Raw genomic sequence first — 15875 nt, forward strand, 5'->3', positions numbered from 1 at the left:
CCTTGAAAGCAGGGTAGGGGTCAGTTCTGAAACAGAACTGGAATTCTGTGATAAATTCACTTTTTGAATTGGAATTTCATCAGCCAAAAAACAGAGGGATACAGAATTTGAATTTTAACTGAAATGAAGCAATTCCATTTCAATTCTCTTGCTACAAACAATAGTGACTGTTTAAGTTTTAATATAATTTATAGGGTGTATGTTAACCATTGGTTTCCAAACATTTATTCTTTTGAAGTGTTGTGCATTTAGCTGAGTTTTGCTGTGTTTAGGTCCTGTAGGGCTCTGAAGAACACATTAACCTGTGTGTGACCAGCCCTACTTAAAGAGAAGCCACAGTAACACTGCGAGTAGAGAGACAAAATTCATGTTTTAAAACTATATGCAGCACTAGATGTTATTAATGTTTCGTGTTTTATTAGCAGACACATTCAGAACTGACACCAACCCTGCTTCAAAGCAGCACAACAGCCTTTGTTCAACCTCCTGATTAAGGTACATTTTCAAATACACTATGATGGTGACGATACAGGTTTCAACACCTGTGTCAATATTTAAACTGCATCTGATGTCACGGTTGAACTGCAACACACTGGGCTGCTCTAGCCCAGTGGTTGTGCAAACAAACACTCCTCTAACACAACACACACACATAGCCAGTCTGCCTGTCTCCATCTCATCACATCCCATTTGACAACGGCATAATTTTCAATAAAACAGTACAAAGGCAAATAACTTAACACACATACTTTCCTACTCTAGTCACAGTATCATCATACATACTATCAGGTGCACACAATTCTCACTCTTTCAGATCATTCTGAAAACTGGAGAGGTGGCATTTTTCTCATACACGTTAAATGCTTTGTTAACAGGATGTTGTATAGGTCAAACACACTGCTCTTTGACAAGGTACAACTACTCCACTCTACTGCCCACCAGCTTAAAGATCCTGCTCCATCAGCTCCTCCGTAACATTATTTATGGAGGTGTACCTGCACTACTGTGGATATAAAGATGTTAAAATTTCCCCCTTGTGATTATGCCTCAGAGGGGCACCCTGAATTGGGGTCCTGTTTAAGGGTCATATATAATTGGGTTGGGGGGGGAATCATACTCTTGAACACTATGTGACCCCTATATTTGTATTCTGTATCTTATTCCAGTTAACCAGGTATCCTTGAAAAATAATGCAGATCACGACAATGCATCCTCTAAAACTTAGTAACACTCAACTACATTACTGCTTGAAGGTGCCAGTGTGAGTCCTTCTCTAAACGACTTATTCAACTGGATGGAAGGGGTATGATAAATTTTAAAATTAAACTTTAGGGGTGCCATTTAAGACTTTATAAGTTTTAGATTAAAACATTTCCTTCACAGGTTGAATCCACACTGATAAAGTGCTACAGCACTTCAATATCTGTTTAATAAATAACTTAAATATAAACACACTGTTAACATCTTAGCTGCTCTGCATTAGTAAACTAACAATAGATTTGAAATCAAATCTTGGTTAACAAGCTTGGCTTGTTGTATTATCAATGTTAGTTCTTTTAAAGCTATGAAAGATGCTTGTTCTGTAACAAAAGTGACATGATTGCATATTTAGTTGAGGGATAATTTTCTTTTCCTGGAAGTTCACTATAAGGTGCATGCAAATAATGGAACTACAAACAACTTCGAGTTGTTACTAAAACATAAAATAATAAAAAAATAACAATACAACTAAGACTAACCCTCAAGAGGCTACACAATACATTTACCAGTCTGGATTCATCCATGCACCAGTCTGAAAGCTGTTTTGCTCCAGAATCATACATTTCATTTTTCTACACCACTGCTCACAGGACAGTCCTCTGCACTGTAAGGAACATATACAAATGTGCACACATACACACACACGCGCACACACAAGCACAAAGAAATAAATATATATATATTTAAGAGCAAGCAATTATATTATTACTAACATGACTATTTTAGGTTATATGTTTGTGACAGTAATATTACAGGGAATTTGTCTGACCAGGCATTCCAGTTACATAACCTTCGACAGGGAGGTTAGGAGGGGTGGAGGGCCATGGGGTAATCCAAACTATCCATCTATCCATGCTTCTTATAAGCAGCAATACTAAATGAAAACAGTCTGTGCAGAGCCATAACGTTCTGTGCAGAATGAAAAACGGGGTATGTCCAATTTTGCCCATTTGAATACTGAATTGGTACTGGGAAACTAGTTGTAGAATATTGTCTGAGAGCTCTATAAATCAAAAGCCAGTTAGATAATGTCCCTTGTCTGAAGCGCTCAATGTTAACTTTTCTCTGAAGTGTGCTATAAACAAATAACTTCCTTGATTCCACTATTTTATTTTTTCTTCCCATTTTTTTTCAGTGTCAATATTGCGATGAGCGCTGTCCTCCCTCCCACTTGTTAAACTGGATATCTGGGTGCTTTCGATCCATTCTTCTCTTCAGCCTCCCCTCCCCCTTTGTCTGTTTTCTTCCCCCCTTTTTCTTTCTTCTTCTCCTTCTTCTGCCTCTCCTTTTCTGCCTTTTCTCTTTCCTTCTGTTCCCTAGCTCTCTGTTTCTCCTCTTCCTTCTCTCTCTTCTTCTCTTCCTTGCTCCTCTTCAGTTTCTTCCCCTCCCCCTCTCCTCGGGATGCTCCTACGCCCCCATCCAAGGCTAGAGGGGTAGTGTTGGCAATGGGGGTCTTGCTGGTAGTGCATTGTTCAAAGCTGATCTTGGGGGCAGGGGAAAGGGGGTGGGGTGGAATTGGGCTTACTGATGGTGGCGGACTGACTGCTGAGGTACTGGCCTCATTCCGTCCTGATGATGCCGCTCCCACCGTCCCAGGGCCAGAGCTGTATGAGGGTCTCTGCCCCAGGGCTGGGGAGGTGATTTGCCCCTGGAGATCCTGTGGCGGGGGCGACACTGAGACCGAGCTCCCAGAGAAGGACCCCTTTTTGGCCTGAGAGAGGAAGGAGGCCTTGGGTCTGCGGAAGCCTGGGAGAGAGAGGAGGCTGGAGGAGGCCCTCAGGGGGCCCGGTGACGGGGCAGGTGCCCCTAGGAAGGAGAAGCTGCCCCTGGACCTGGTGGAGGCGGAGCGCAGCTTGAGCTCGTAAATGGCGTGGCTCCCGTGGAGCCTGCGGCCTGGCTGGTGTGTCAGCTCCCCCCGGGACTCCCTCCACTTCCGCACCTGCACGGCGCTCTCCCGCTCGATGATGGCCTCCGTCACCCCCAGAGAGATCACCTACAGGCAGAGCACACGGGTTGGCCTACATGCTAGCATTTTCTGACATCCAGTCAGAAACCCCTCTGCCCTCTAGGGCAGTGTTTCTCGGTCCTACTCCTGGAGCCCCCCCGGAGCCCCCCCTGCTTATCTTCTATCTATCCTTGCTGCTTGATTAAATCAGGCATGCTCAGCTAATCAAAAGTGCCACTGAGGAGTTCAGTCAGGTAGGTAAAGCAGGGAAAGACGGAAAACGTGCAGAGCAGAGGGGCCCCATGAGCAGGATTGAGAATCAGTGCTCTAGGCGACATGGGTGCCATCTGTACGGCATATACCTCCTGCACCAGCACGTCCTCCTGCACGCTGTCCTGAGGGATGTTCCTCAGCCGCTCCATGGTCTCGTACATGCCCTGCAGCTCCCGCAGCTTCTCCACCGAGCCCAGCATCTGCTTCAGCAGCACCAGCCCCACCCGGAATATCACCTTCACCCCTGAGGCCCAGAGCAGAGGGAGTCCACAATGTCACACCGTGTCAAGGAACATGCAAGCAAAATGACCAACACTGTGACTAAGGCAAGACATTCGGGAGAGAACAGGTAAAACATGCAGCTGTGAGATACCCATTTAACAGGCACACTGGAAACCTGGAACCGTCATGACGAGGACGGAAGGAAACTCCCCACCTTCACAGAAGAACATGTCCCAGATGCGCAGCACGCAGGCCCAGGGCAGGGTGCGGGAGAAGATGCACATGAACCACTCCGTCATGTACAGGATGGGGTCGATCTTGAACTTCTTCAGGTGGCGGTAGGCCATGGGGCAGACTCGCCGCAGCAGGGAGAAAAAGATCTCCCCGTCCAGTTGGATCGCTTCCTGGGAGGGAGAGAGGGCTGTGTGTTATGATTCAAATGTAATCTACAAAACCAGTAAAAATGTTTTTTTTTTTAATTTATTTTTTGTAACTTCAGTTAGTCACAGCCTCAGTGCTATCACGGTACAGTGTGTAGATGTGAGCATGCGTGCATGTGTGTGCACGTCCTCACCAGGCCGGCACTGTAGTATCCAGGAAGGTACTTTTCACAAATCTGCACCAGACACCAGAAAGCTTGCTGCCAGACAAAGAAAGACAGGGGATTTCAGTCAGCGCCTCCGAGAACGCACACACAGTGTAAGTACATAAGGACTATAATCAGAGAAATGATCAAATTTAACAGCCCCCCCCCCCCGACGCACCTCAGCCGGCATGTGCATGAGGAGTACTGCAGCCACAGGGGCCTGGCCCTGGCAGTACCCCTCCTCGGGCCGGTACACTGTGTAAGCTTTCAGGATGCGGTACAGGTCCTGCTGCCTGAGACAGAGAGAGAACAAGACACCAGGGGTCAGTGGAGCCCCCAGCTCTGACTGACAGGTGGCCTCAGAAGGTTCTTCCCATGCTGAGAGAGAGCGTTACATGCAGTGGATAAGGTTGTGTAGGTTAATTACCCGTGACCGCCGCGGGAAGCAAACATCTCGTGGAAGGGGAACTGTCTGTGCAAGTCCTTCTCTATTATGTCCAGCCACTTATGTTCTCCCTGTTCTCTCTCCAGTGCCTGCAACACACATAGTTAATGGCATACACACAAACATGCATACTGTGTATACATACATACAGCAAACTCCCACACGCAAACAGACAAACTCTCAGTCACAGGGAAGGGGGAAAATACGCACTACAGCCTGACTGAAGAGATCTATACTGCAGCACGTTAACACAAACGAAGGGAACAGATATGCGATAAACTAAAAAACCCACTTTAACTTACCTCTATGGAAAAATCGATCTATAAAATGCAGTACGTACATCAGTAGTAATGAATACAGGTCCTTCTCAAAAAATTAGCATATTGTGATAAAGTTCACTATTTTCTGTTATGTAATGATAAACATTAGACTTTCATATATTTTAGATTCATTACACACAACTGAAGTAGTTCAAGCCTTTTATTGTTTTAATATTGATGATTTTGGCAAAAAAGTAAAGAAAAACCAAAAATCCCTATCTCAAAAAATTAGCATATGTCATCCGACCAATAAAAAAAAAGTGTTTTTAATACAAAAAAAGTCAACCTTCAAATAATTATGTTCAGTTATGCACTCAATACTTGGTCGGGAATCCTTTTGTAGAAATGACTGCTTCAATGCGGCGTGGCATGGAGGCAATCAGCCGGTGGCACTGCTGAGGTGTTATGGAGGCCCAGGATGCTTCGATAGCGGCCTTAAGCTCATCCACAGTGTTGGGTCTGGTGTCTCTCAACTTCCTCTTCACAATATCCCACAGATTCTCGATGGGGTTCAGGTCAGGAGAGTTGGCAGGCCAGTTGAGCACAGTAATACCATGGTCAGTAAACCATTTACCAGTGGTTTTGGCACTGTGAGCAGGTGCCAGGTCGTGCTGAAAAATGAAATCTTCATCTCCATAAAGCTTTTCAGCAGATGGAAGCATGAAGTGCTCCAAAATCTCCTGATAACTAGCTGCATTGACCCTGCCCTTGATAAAACACAGTGGACCAACACCAGCAGCTGACATGGCACCCCAGAGCATCACTGACTGTGGGTACTTGACACTGGACTTCAGGCATTTTGGCATTTCCTTCTCACCAGTCTTCCTCCAGACTCTGGCACCTTGATTTCCGAATGACATGCAAAATTTGCTTTCATCCGAAAAAAGTACTTTGGACCACTGAGCAACAGTCCAGTGCTGCTTCTCTGTAGCCCAGGTCAGGCGCTTCTGCCGCTGTTTCTGGTTCAAAAGTGGCTTGACCTGGGGAATGCGGCACCTGTAGCCCATTTCCTGCACACGCCTGTGCACGGTGGCTCTGGATGTTTCTACTCCAGACTCAGTCCACTGCTTCCACAGCTCCCCCAAGGTCTGGAATCGGCCCTTCTCCACAATCTTCCTCAGGGTCCGGTCACCTCTTCTGGTTGTGCAGCGTTTTCTGCCACACTTTTTCCTTCCCACAGACGTCCCACTGAGGTGCCTTGATACAGCACTCTGGGAACAGCCTATTCGATCAGAGATTTCTTTCTGTGTCTTACCCTCTTGCTTGAGGGTGTCAATGATGGCCTTCTGGACAGCAGTCAGGTCGGCAGTCTTACCCATGATTGCGGTTTTGAGTAATGAATCAGGCTGGGAGTCTTTAAAAGCCTCAGGAATCTTTTGCAGGTGTTTAGAGTTAATTCGTTGATTGAGATGATTAGGTTAATAGCGTGTTTAGAGTACCTTTTCATGATATGCTAATTTTCTGAGATAGGAATTTTGGGTTTTCATGAGCTGTATGCCAAAATCATCAGTATTAAAACAATAAAACACCTGAAATATTTCAGTTGGTGTGCAATGAATCTAAAATATATGAAAGTTTAATTTTTATCATTACATTATGGAAAATAGTGAACTTTATCACTATATGCTAATTTTTTGAGAAGGACCTGTATATACTGATGATTCACTGATAAAACAGGAGAGAACATTCTAATCGAGAAAAGGCCCACAGTGAAATCTTGGAGCTCACACAAATATACAGACATGTGACACAAATGTATGCCTTAGTTACTTGAACTGAAGAAAAATCAGTTCATAAATATCCAACAAGAAGGATTTAATCTAATGTAACTTCCAAACTGACCCATAGGACAAGCATGACATCATCCAACTGCTCTGGTCAGACTACTATTATTTTCTTAGATACAGATAAAAAGACAAGAAGGGCTAAATGGCCATTGCGTCAGCACAGTGCACACCAAGAACCAGCCCACACACGACCTGGATTACAGCCACTGATCACAGGATTAGAGCTCAGGCTTTCTGTAACAGCTAAGAAATGCTGAGCAAGAGCTACAACACGGACACTACAAACTGTACTTCATGACCTGGCAGTTCAAAAAGTAGTAACTTTCTTGATAGATCAGTCTGTTTTTAAGAGACATCACACATGGCATGTGCTGTGTAATGAAACAATGATTGCAGTACCTCGAATTTGCCAGGGTTGGCTTCCACGAGCTCCTGACTATTGGAGAGCAGCTGCCAGGCCTTGGCCCTGAGAGAGGAGGGGATGCCCTTCCTGCACCGCAATTTCACCTGGAGCAGACAGATACACTCAGAATGACAGCACCAACACAGACACGCTCAGAATGACAGCACCAACACAGACACGCTCAGAATGACAGCACCAACACAGACAGGCTCAGAATGACAGCACCAACACAGACACGCTCAGAATGACAGCACCAACACAGATACGCTCAGAATGACAGCACCAACACAGACACGCTCAGAATGACAGCACCAACACAGACACGCTCAGAATGACAGCACCAACACAGACAGGCTCAGAATGACAGCACCAACACAGACACGCTCAGAATGACAGCACCAACACAGATACGCTCAGAATGACAGCACCAACACAGACACGCTCAGAATGACAGCACCAACACAGACACGCTCAGAATGACAGCACCAACACAGACACGCTCAGAATGACAGCACCAACACAGACACGCTCAGAATGACAGCACCAACACAGACACACTCAGAATGACAGCACCAACACAGACACACTCAGAATGACGGCACCAACAGACAGATATACTTAAACCAACTGTGCACACAACACACACACACACTCATGCGCGCGCATACGTGCATATACACACACACACACACACACACTGAGTCCCTGTGTCTACACATTTTTGTACACCATAATTATACAGTGAAGTGGAGGCACAAGTTTGCAGCTGCAAACCTCCACTTCACACTGTGGAGAAGACAAGAAGAGGATGATGGTCTACACCAGTGTTTCTCAACCCTCTCCTGGAGTGCCCCCTGCCCTGCATGTTTTAGATCTCTCCCTGTTCCAACACAGCTGATTCAAATGATCAGTTTGTTATTAAGCAGCTTCAGGAGTTCATAATGAGTTGATCATTTGAATCAGCTGTGTTGGAGCAGGGAGAGATCTAAAACATGCAGGGCAGAGGGCACTCCAGGAGAGGGTTGAGAAACACTGGTCTACACTAAGGGATCAAATGAATCCTGTCCACACAAAAATGTTTCCAGTCTCCAGCTGAGACTAAAGCCAGTGACTCTAAGGACGTCCTTCTGTAGACATTCTGGGAACTAAGGAAGAAAGCGTGGCTCTGTGAGAATAACTGAATAAACACCCAACTGTTACACAACGGAAACTATGAACAAACTTCCCCATTACAAAAAAGCTATGCAAAAGAATACGACCACACATTTATCTTCACTGTACACATTCACTGACATTACACACATTATCTATCCAGGTACCTTGTAAACTAATTACATATTTCTACTGAGAATATCTGTTTTGACAATACAGTTCTTATGTCCAACATTTGAATATTATTTAACTCATCTGATTTATTTGTAGGAAATCAAAATAATGTTAACCATGGAGCAATTTTAAATTCTTCACTGTGACTGAACATGTGCTCATGATTAAATTAATTAACAGGCCTACCTATCATTAATAGTGTTAAATATATCAGTGCTACAGTCAAACAGGGTTTTGGTGATCTCAACATTTTTGCACGACTTAAAATTTCAACAAAGAATCCATCCATTTGTTAGACACGGAGACCAGCTAGTCCACAGCTTTGATACAAATGTAAATTCTGTGAAGACTTGGTATCCAAGAATCCTGCTACTGTTTCGTTGTGTGTACTGGGCTAATTCACAACAGCAGAATGAGACGTCCGTGGTGCTGCTCTTACACTTACCCTACTCTGCCTGGCTGGGGACACGCTCATGCGTATACACACACCAGACATAGAACTATGCAAGAGCTCCACAAACTCGCTGTAGTCAGGCATCTAAAGGTAGCAAACACACAGACAGAAACACTACCTTCTGGAAGCGACGGGAGATCCACTTATCCCAGTTTCTGAACATGTCCAGCCACTTCATCTCTCTCTGTCTTGCCACATCCACACTAATTTCCCTTCCACTAGCGGACACAGGGGGAGAGAGACTTAATACAGCACAGGTACTTTGACTTCAAGCAGGTCATTAACACTGATGCAGGAAAAATCAAAACAACAGATAAAAAAATGCATCTGTAATGTGTTCAAACCGTTTCCACACTAGTGGGTGATTTTCACATTACTGTTATTTTTTTGTGGCACATCATTAGAGGAAATGGCGCCTTCCACACGACTTTGTCCTTGCTGTGCAATTACCCATCTTGATTAGATTCTGCTGCACAATTCAGAAGTTTCTCCCCCAATAGTATGGAAACTCGTTGGTATTCATGGGCTGATCTGTGGACCTACTCCAAAATCACTTGCATTACACAATTCCCTGGTACTGCACAGCCTCACAATGCAAAAATAAGAGCTACCATAAATTGTCACGGGAAAACTTTTGTGATCTGTGTGTACAAATGACACAGGAGGGCTCACATCTCACAAGTCTGCTCTGTAGTACATTAAAGGCAACTAAAGAGTAACTGTAAGACTAAAGGGTCCTTGTATATCTAAAAAAACAATTTGTTATGTTGTTTCCTAGCTATAACAAATTGTCAACATCCTTTCTCTCACGCTGAGATTGACACCAGCACAGCCAACGCACCTCCTGTTTAGCCACAGGTGGGGAATAGTGTGCTTGTAACTGTATGCAAACTTTGGCTTTCCCCCTTTGTCAAGGTGGAAGGTTAAGGGGGAAAAGATGTCAGAGGAAAGAGAGGATCTTGCATTTCAGTATCCATTTAAATGGAAGTACAGCATTTTGCATTGGCTTTTCCAGTGCAACTTCCTCAAAGACCTGCAGTTAAAGCAAGACATCTGCACCCTTTCAGAGGTGGCCAGAGAATCCACAATAGTCAGAGATGATAAGAATGCGTGATCATCTTTAAAATGACACTCAAATCTGAGAAAAAACAAAGCTTCCACAGGGTCGTGAAGAGCATGATTTAAGAGTAGCTGCTGTGCTGACCCACACTGCACTACAGGTAATACAACTTCCATGGGTTGCGCCAGTGTTCACGCACTTTCAAGCATGTACACCTTTCATCCCTGCTACCCTACAGCTTGCCTCTCAAGCCTTTTTTGTGTTGCTTCCCGTAACACCTGAAGCTCACCTGCCCTCACTGCACTGCATTCCCACCAGGAAGCCGTACTTGTCGGTCCGCTTGAGTGCCAGGCCGCTAACCTCGGAGTCGGAGCCCAGGCTGCTGCCGTCCTCCCCGAGCCCCGACAGGGACTCCAGGGTCCCCGACATCAGGCTGGCTGACTCCAGGTAGCTCAGGGTGTCCGGCGCTGGCCGCTGGGCTGGGTTTGGCAGGGAGAGTTTCGCGGCTGGCTCCTGGGTGATCGAGACAGGGGGAGAGTGCTGTATTTTGGGGGTGAGAGGGGGCTCCAGCTTCTTTGGGGTGCTTGGGAACTCAGGCTTTGGCGAGGCTTTGGTTTGAGAGTGCGCGTTTTGCTGCAGGCCGTCGTCTTGTCGAGGGCACTGAGAGTTTTGCGTGGCCGTTGGAGTCACGATCACGTCTGCTGCTGTCGCCTGGGCGGTGCCAGCAGAGGACTGGGAGTGTTGGGGGAGAGATGCTGATGGTGACGGAGAGGTCGGGAGCTGGGGTTCAGTGATGGCAGCAGAGTTCTGGCTTGGTTTAAAGTCTGGGTCGAGATCGGGGCTTGGACAGTGAACAGGAGCAGGGCATTCCTTGCTGTTCGCCCCCTGCTCATCAGCCCTCCTCTCAGACTGCACTGGCTGAGAGAAGCTAATTGCCTGCCTTCCCTCCCATGTGTCATCTGTTTCCTGTGCCTGCACAGGGGGTGGCACAACCTCTGTCCCCACCTCTGTTCCTGCACCCCCTTCTTTGTACATTTCAGAGCACAGAAGAGGGCAGTCAAGTGTATTATCTAAATCTGATGACTGTAGGGAAGTATTTGGTGGTACAGGTGGTGATCCTTGCCCATTTGGTGGAATTAACGGGGTTCCAGTAACTCCTGTTTCAATTACAGAGGATTCCATTACTGCAGGATCACTATAAAGAACTGCCTTGGGGATGGAGGACTGTTTTGTGTAATCTGAAGGGGCTGCAGGATGAGGTTGAGTATCAGTGGAATGAGGCAAGGGGGAGGTTATGTGGGGCGTGCCCAGACCTGGAGGAGACGGGGTGAGAGCAGAGACTTCAGCCATGGCTGTGCCTTTCAACTACTGCCTGGGATGGGGGAGAGACAGGAGAGAGAAAGAGAGTGAGAGAGGGAGAGATGGGTTACTTTACTACAATCAAACTGCAACTCAGTTCAACGTTTCACATATATCATTTCACAGACAGTTCTGGGTTTCCTTACATATTACAGGTTGGGTATCACCATCAAAGCCCCTCCCAGCATCAGGCCAACATACCTGAAAATATGCCTTTTTAACATGAAACATCACTAGTCGGGTAAGAAGTACCAATGCTTCCCATTGTAAATGCACAGCCCACTTGCAGAGCACGTCAGCTGCTCTAACAAGAGGACGCTCTGTGCGCCAAATTTCACAACGTATTGTCACGAACATTTAAAAAGCACAGAAAGTTCCACAGAGGGACCTATTGTATCTTTAGAGATACCACTCACAATTTGACATAGGATTTCAGCAGTCTCTATCTGAGGTTTTGTTAAGTAAGCACACGTTTATCTTGGGAGATAATTTTCAGAATGATATTGTTACAATTTGACAGTACAGCAGATACCAATGAGAGGAACACTGACTCAGCTTTCAAATAAAGTATGCAGCATCCAATTGTGTAGGATGGCTACATTAACTCACAACCGGTAGGGGTCCTTTCTGCTCATTTAATCATGGTACTGTGCAGTTGTGATAGTGCTATGTTGCAATATTTGAGACTTCACCCCAACTAACAGTTTTTAGGTGTCCTGTTTCAAAAAACCCGTGGGCCTGAACAGTGCAGGGCTTATTTTCTCACTGTCATTTAATTTATATTTTGCTAGCTAGCTGGGCCTGCAGAGACGATGTGCATGCATTCACAAAGCTTGCCGTCTTAGAACTCAACTGAATGGGAACGATGTTGTAGAGTCCTATCTTGCTGGCTAGGTAAAATAGTCAGCTGGACGCTGGCTTGCTACTAACAAGAGCTAGAAGAGCACCCAGTCATGGGTAAGTAGCTATATATAAGTCACAAGCCACGCAACTTCCCATTTCAGAACACATCTCGCCAAACTTTACCAGATCACTCCCTTGACGCAAGGCCCCGACGTCGATCCCCGGTCTTTCCTTGTTACTCCGTCCACCTCAAGCTTACAGCGTGCTAAGTCGACCGGCAGCCAGTGAGGGCTAGTCTGCCGGGCCCCGCAACAAAGACATCACCACCACCACCCCGCAACTGCTCCAGATATTAAGTTCCACTCAACGGGGAACAAAAACAATAAAGTGAGGAGAGTGATAGGCTGGTTGTGGTAAGCAAGACAAGGACGCTCGCCACCGACAACCCCTTGGCAAACTAACCAGCTAGCTAGCTAACTTAGCTAGCTAGCTGGCTATATCTCGACTTCGACTCCGCATCTTTTATTAGCTAACTAGCGATAGCGAGTGCCTCCATTTCTGGTATTCATTAAATCAGGTGATGTTTATTCATTTGTTAGTGTTATCGGTCTGTATCCCCTATATTCTCCCACTGCTCGATCCGTTTCGAACCGCCCCACTTTCCCCACCTGTGGGGGTTGACTTTCCGTCAACATTTCCGAGGACAGTGGCGTGCGCGCTCCCGCCTACCCATACGGGACGAATTTAGCAAGCGAATCGAGACCGCGCCAAGGTTCACCCCCCAAAGTTGCCAGCAGCAATGTACCATAGCGGTTAAGGGGATTTCAGTTTTAATAATATGATCGCAGGCTCAAATCCCGGATGGATAGAATTGTTTCTGTAAAAGCGTGGCATGGGTATGAGCAACAGTTTGGAATAGGATATAACAATATATTGATATAATAGCTCTTAAGTGTGCATTATGCGTGTGAATAAATGCCTGTCAAGAGACACATTTACATTTGCATCTATGCATTTGGCAAATTCCCTTATCCAGAGTGATTCACAAAAAGTGTGTTTCTAGGGTTAGACATGTAGCCATACAGGTGCTAAATCATTAGTGCCATATTCAAGTAGGGTGACCATACGTCCTCTTTTTCCCGGACATGTCCTCGTTTAGAGACACATGTTTTAGATCCCAAAACGAGGACATGTCCGGGAAAAAGGGGACGTATGGTCACCCCCCCCCTTATTGTGAAATATTCATTGCCACAATATGTGCTATCATCAAGAGTACATTCTATACTACTATTTCCATATTCAGCTACCAACCTTGTACCACCACAAGCTTCTGGCTTATAGACACAGATTTAAGATATTAATGGTGTATAATAACATTTACTATGTATAATATAGCATAATTAAAATACAATAATATAATATTCTTTCACTCACTGTAAGCAACAGTCATGGCGGTTCTTGAAACCCACCCCCATTTTCCTCAGCACTTACTCCATACCCCCTTCCTTTAAATAAAATATTATAACCTTAAAAGCATGAGGTGCATCACTGTGGTATCGTATTTACATTTACATTTTTGTTGTGTAGCAGCGTGTAGCATTTTATCCAGAGCAGCTTACAAAGAATGAAATTCAAAGTGCTTCTAATACAATTGCATAAAAGTGAGTATATACAGGACACAACTGATCACATCCAAACACAGCAGCCTCTAACAAAGTGTTGTGAAAACCTGCATATATATATTTAAATGGGTACACAAGTGCTATACAAAAGTGCAGTGCATCAATACGACATGAAGGTGAAGGTTAATAGGGGAGCCAAGATGTGGTATGAAGGTTTTTTTTTTTATTAATTTATTTTAAAAATAAAATAAAGGCCTCTGACTTACTTTCAACAAGCTATCCTATTCTCTCTAACCCATACTGATCTGGATCAGCTACATTTAAAGTATTTCACTTTTGCACATTTACTTTACTCGTGGACAAGCTGGATATATTTGCTAGTAGGCAAGCCTTTTTCTCAAGGTCTCTGTGAGTCACTATAAGGTGCTTTACTAATGGTTCAAGTCGATTTTCAGTCTTTAAAAAAGCATAACGGTGATACATTTATCTTGCCACTAGATGGCAAGTTTGACCTGGCCTACCTGTACTATTCCTTTACTACTGGGGAAGACCCTTCTCAAAGGGAATCATTCATGCCATAGTGAAATGAATAAATAATGGGACACAACATACAGACAGAAATGATTGTTTTAAAACATATGATGCTGTTTCCAAGCAAAAACTCAGCTGGTATATCCATCCATAAATAGCTTACAAAAGTTTGTGGGTTGTAAGTAGCAATCAGAGTTAGCCAACTAACCAATATGGCATCAGTGGTGGCACTCAGTGTTTGTTCATTGTTGAAACTGCTATAACATACATCCATATCAGCCATCCACCATCTATATCGGAATGACAGTACATGCTATGCTTTTTATCCCCCTCATTGTAACCATTTCACAGTTTAAACTTTTGACTTCCACCATATTGAATTTCCAGTGAACGACTATTTTTTGGAAAATGCTTAAATGACATCTTGTCTTGGACCAACTGGTACAGAATTTCTTAACCCTGTATACTCATTTTTGTTCCATCCGATGTCTCAATTATCTGATTGATTGTGCTGAATATTATCTGAATATCAATTCTTAATCTACTTCTGTAAGACTCTCTGCAATAAATTCTTTATGAAAAGAATGTACTGTTGGAGGTGTGTTTGTACTGATACAAAGTAAAGTTAATAACTAAAAGTATTCTTTTTGTTAATAATGACTGTTTTAACAAATTAGGGGCAGCTGTTAATTAAGCTGAACTGGTTCAAATAGCTGAAACTATTTTCCCCATCAAACTAAGTATAACTAATTATTCTTAATAAAATAAAGTTCTGACCATATTACTAATTTATTTCAGGGGCTCAAAATAATGTAGAAAATTTCCAGATACACTTTTACATTTATTCTTGTGGTAGATCAAACACACTTCCTATAGCCCAAGTCTGTAACAAAGAACTCAGAGCTGATACTTGCCGTACAATCTGAAATCCAGATCACTATTCTGTTATAAATCTATTGATAAAGAGCTGAGCTGGAAGAAAAACCTGCATACACAGTGGCTTACCATGTACAAGGTTTCAAAACACAGATTTAGAACATTAGACATTAATCCCAAAAACCTGCTCAAAAACAAAAATGTTCAAAAAACTTCTTCAACACTGATTTCTTGTTGTGGAAGACTGGTATTCCAAAGTCTCAAAATATTGAGTGGATGTTATGGAAACTGCCCACAACATAACAAGCAATACAGTGATTACCATGTCTGGACTCTTGCCAAGGGAACTCCCTTTGCACATGGAAGAGAGGTTCCATCTCTCACAGACCAACTCACCCCTCTTTATAGTTTTTGTTTCAGTATTGAATTTGGCCGTATATGAACTCTTATGCAGTCTGCCGAAACAAACATTAACATAAAATTAAGGCCTCTTCGATAACAAACCAGGACTATCTAACCAGAACCTGTAGTTTCATAGCTGAAACAGTTTCTTGTACAGAGGA

The 15875-nt window shown here is 44.2% G+C and overlaps 1 protein-coding gene across 1 annotated transcript; it reads right to left on the reverse strand.

Moving 5' to 3' along the window:
- Positions 1–1984: 1984 nt before the first annotated feature.
- LOC118773275 (TBC1 domain family member 10A-like) lies at positions 1985–12989 on the reverse strand. The gene is made up of 10 exons (XM_036522141.1): positions 12467–12989; positions 10371–11453; positions 9140–9239; positions 7238–7345; positions 4714–4820; positions 4465–4579; positions 4275–4340; positions 3915–4104; positions 3568–3722; positions 1985–3253 (listed from the first exon to the last, which is right to left on the reverse strand). The coding sequence occupies exons 2-10, from the start codon at positions 11429–11431 to the stop codon at positions 2435–2437; spliced, it is 2721 nt and encodes a 906-aa protein (XP_036378034.1). The 5' UTR covers positions 11432–11453; positions 12467–12989; the 3' UTR covers positions 1985–2434.
- Positions 12990–15875: the final 2886 nt, after the last annotated feature.

Source organism: Megalops cyprinoides, chromosome 1 (genome assembly GCF_013368585.1).
Source record: "Megalops cyprinoides isolate fMegCyp1 chromosome 1, fMegCyp1.pri, whole genome shotgun sequence".
NCBI classification, from domain to species: domain Eukaryota; kingdom Metazoa; phylum Chordata; class Actinopteri; order Elopiformes; family Megalopidae; genus Megalops; species Megalops cyprinoides.

What these genes read in the sequence shown, in the direction of transcription:
- LOC118773275 (XM_036522141.1), bottom strand. Translation starts at nt 11,431, where the DNA reads ATGGCTGAAGTCTCTGCTCTCACCCCGTCTCCTCCAGGTCTGGGCACG. An exon ending in GCTTCCCGCGGCGGTCACGG is followed by an intron (nt 4,580 to 4,713) that starts GTAATTAACCTA and finishes TCTCTGTCTCAG; the next exon opens with GCAGCAGGACCTGTACCGCA. An exon ending in AGGACGTGCTGGTGCAGGAG is followed by an intron (nt 3,254 to 3,567) that starts GTATATGCCGTA and finishes CTCTGCCTGTAG; the next exon opens with GTGATCTCTCTGGGGGTGAC.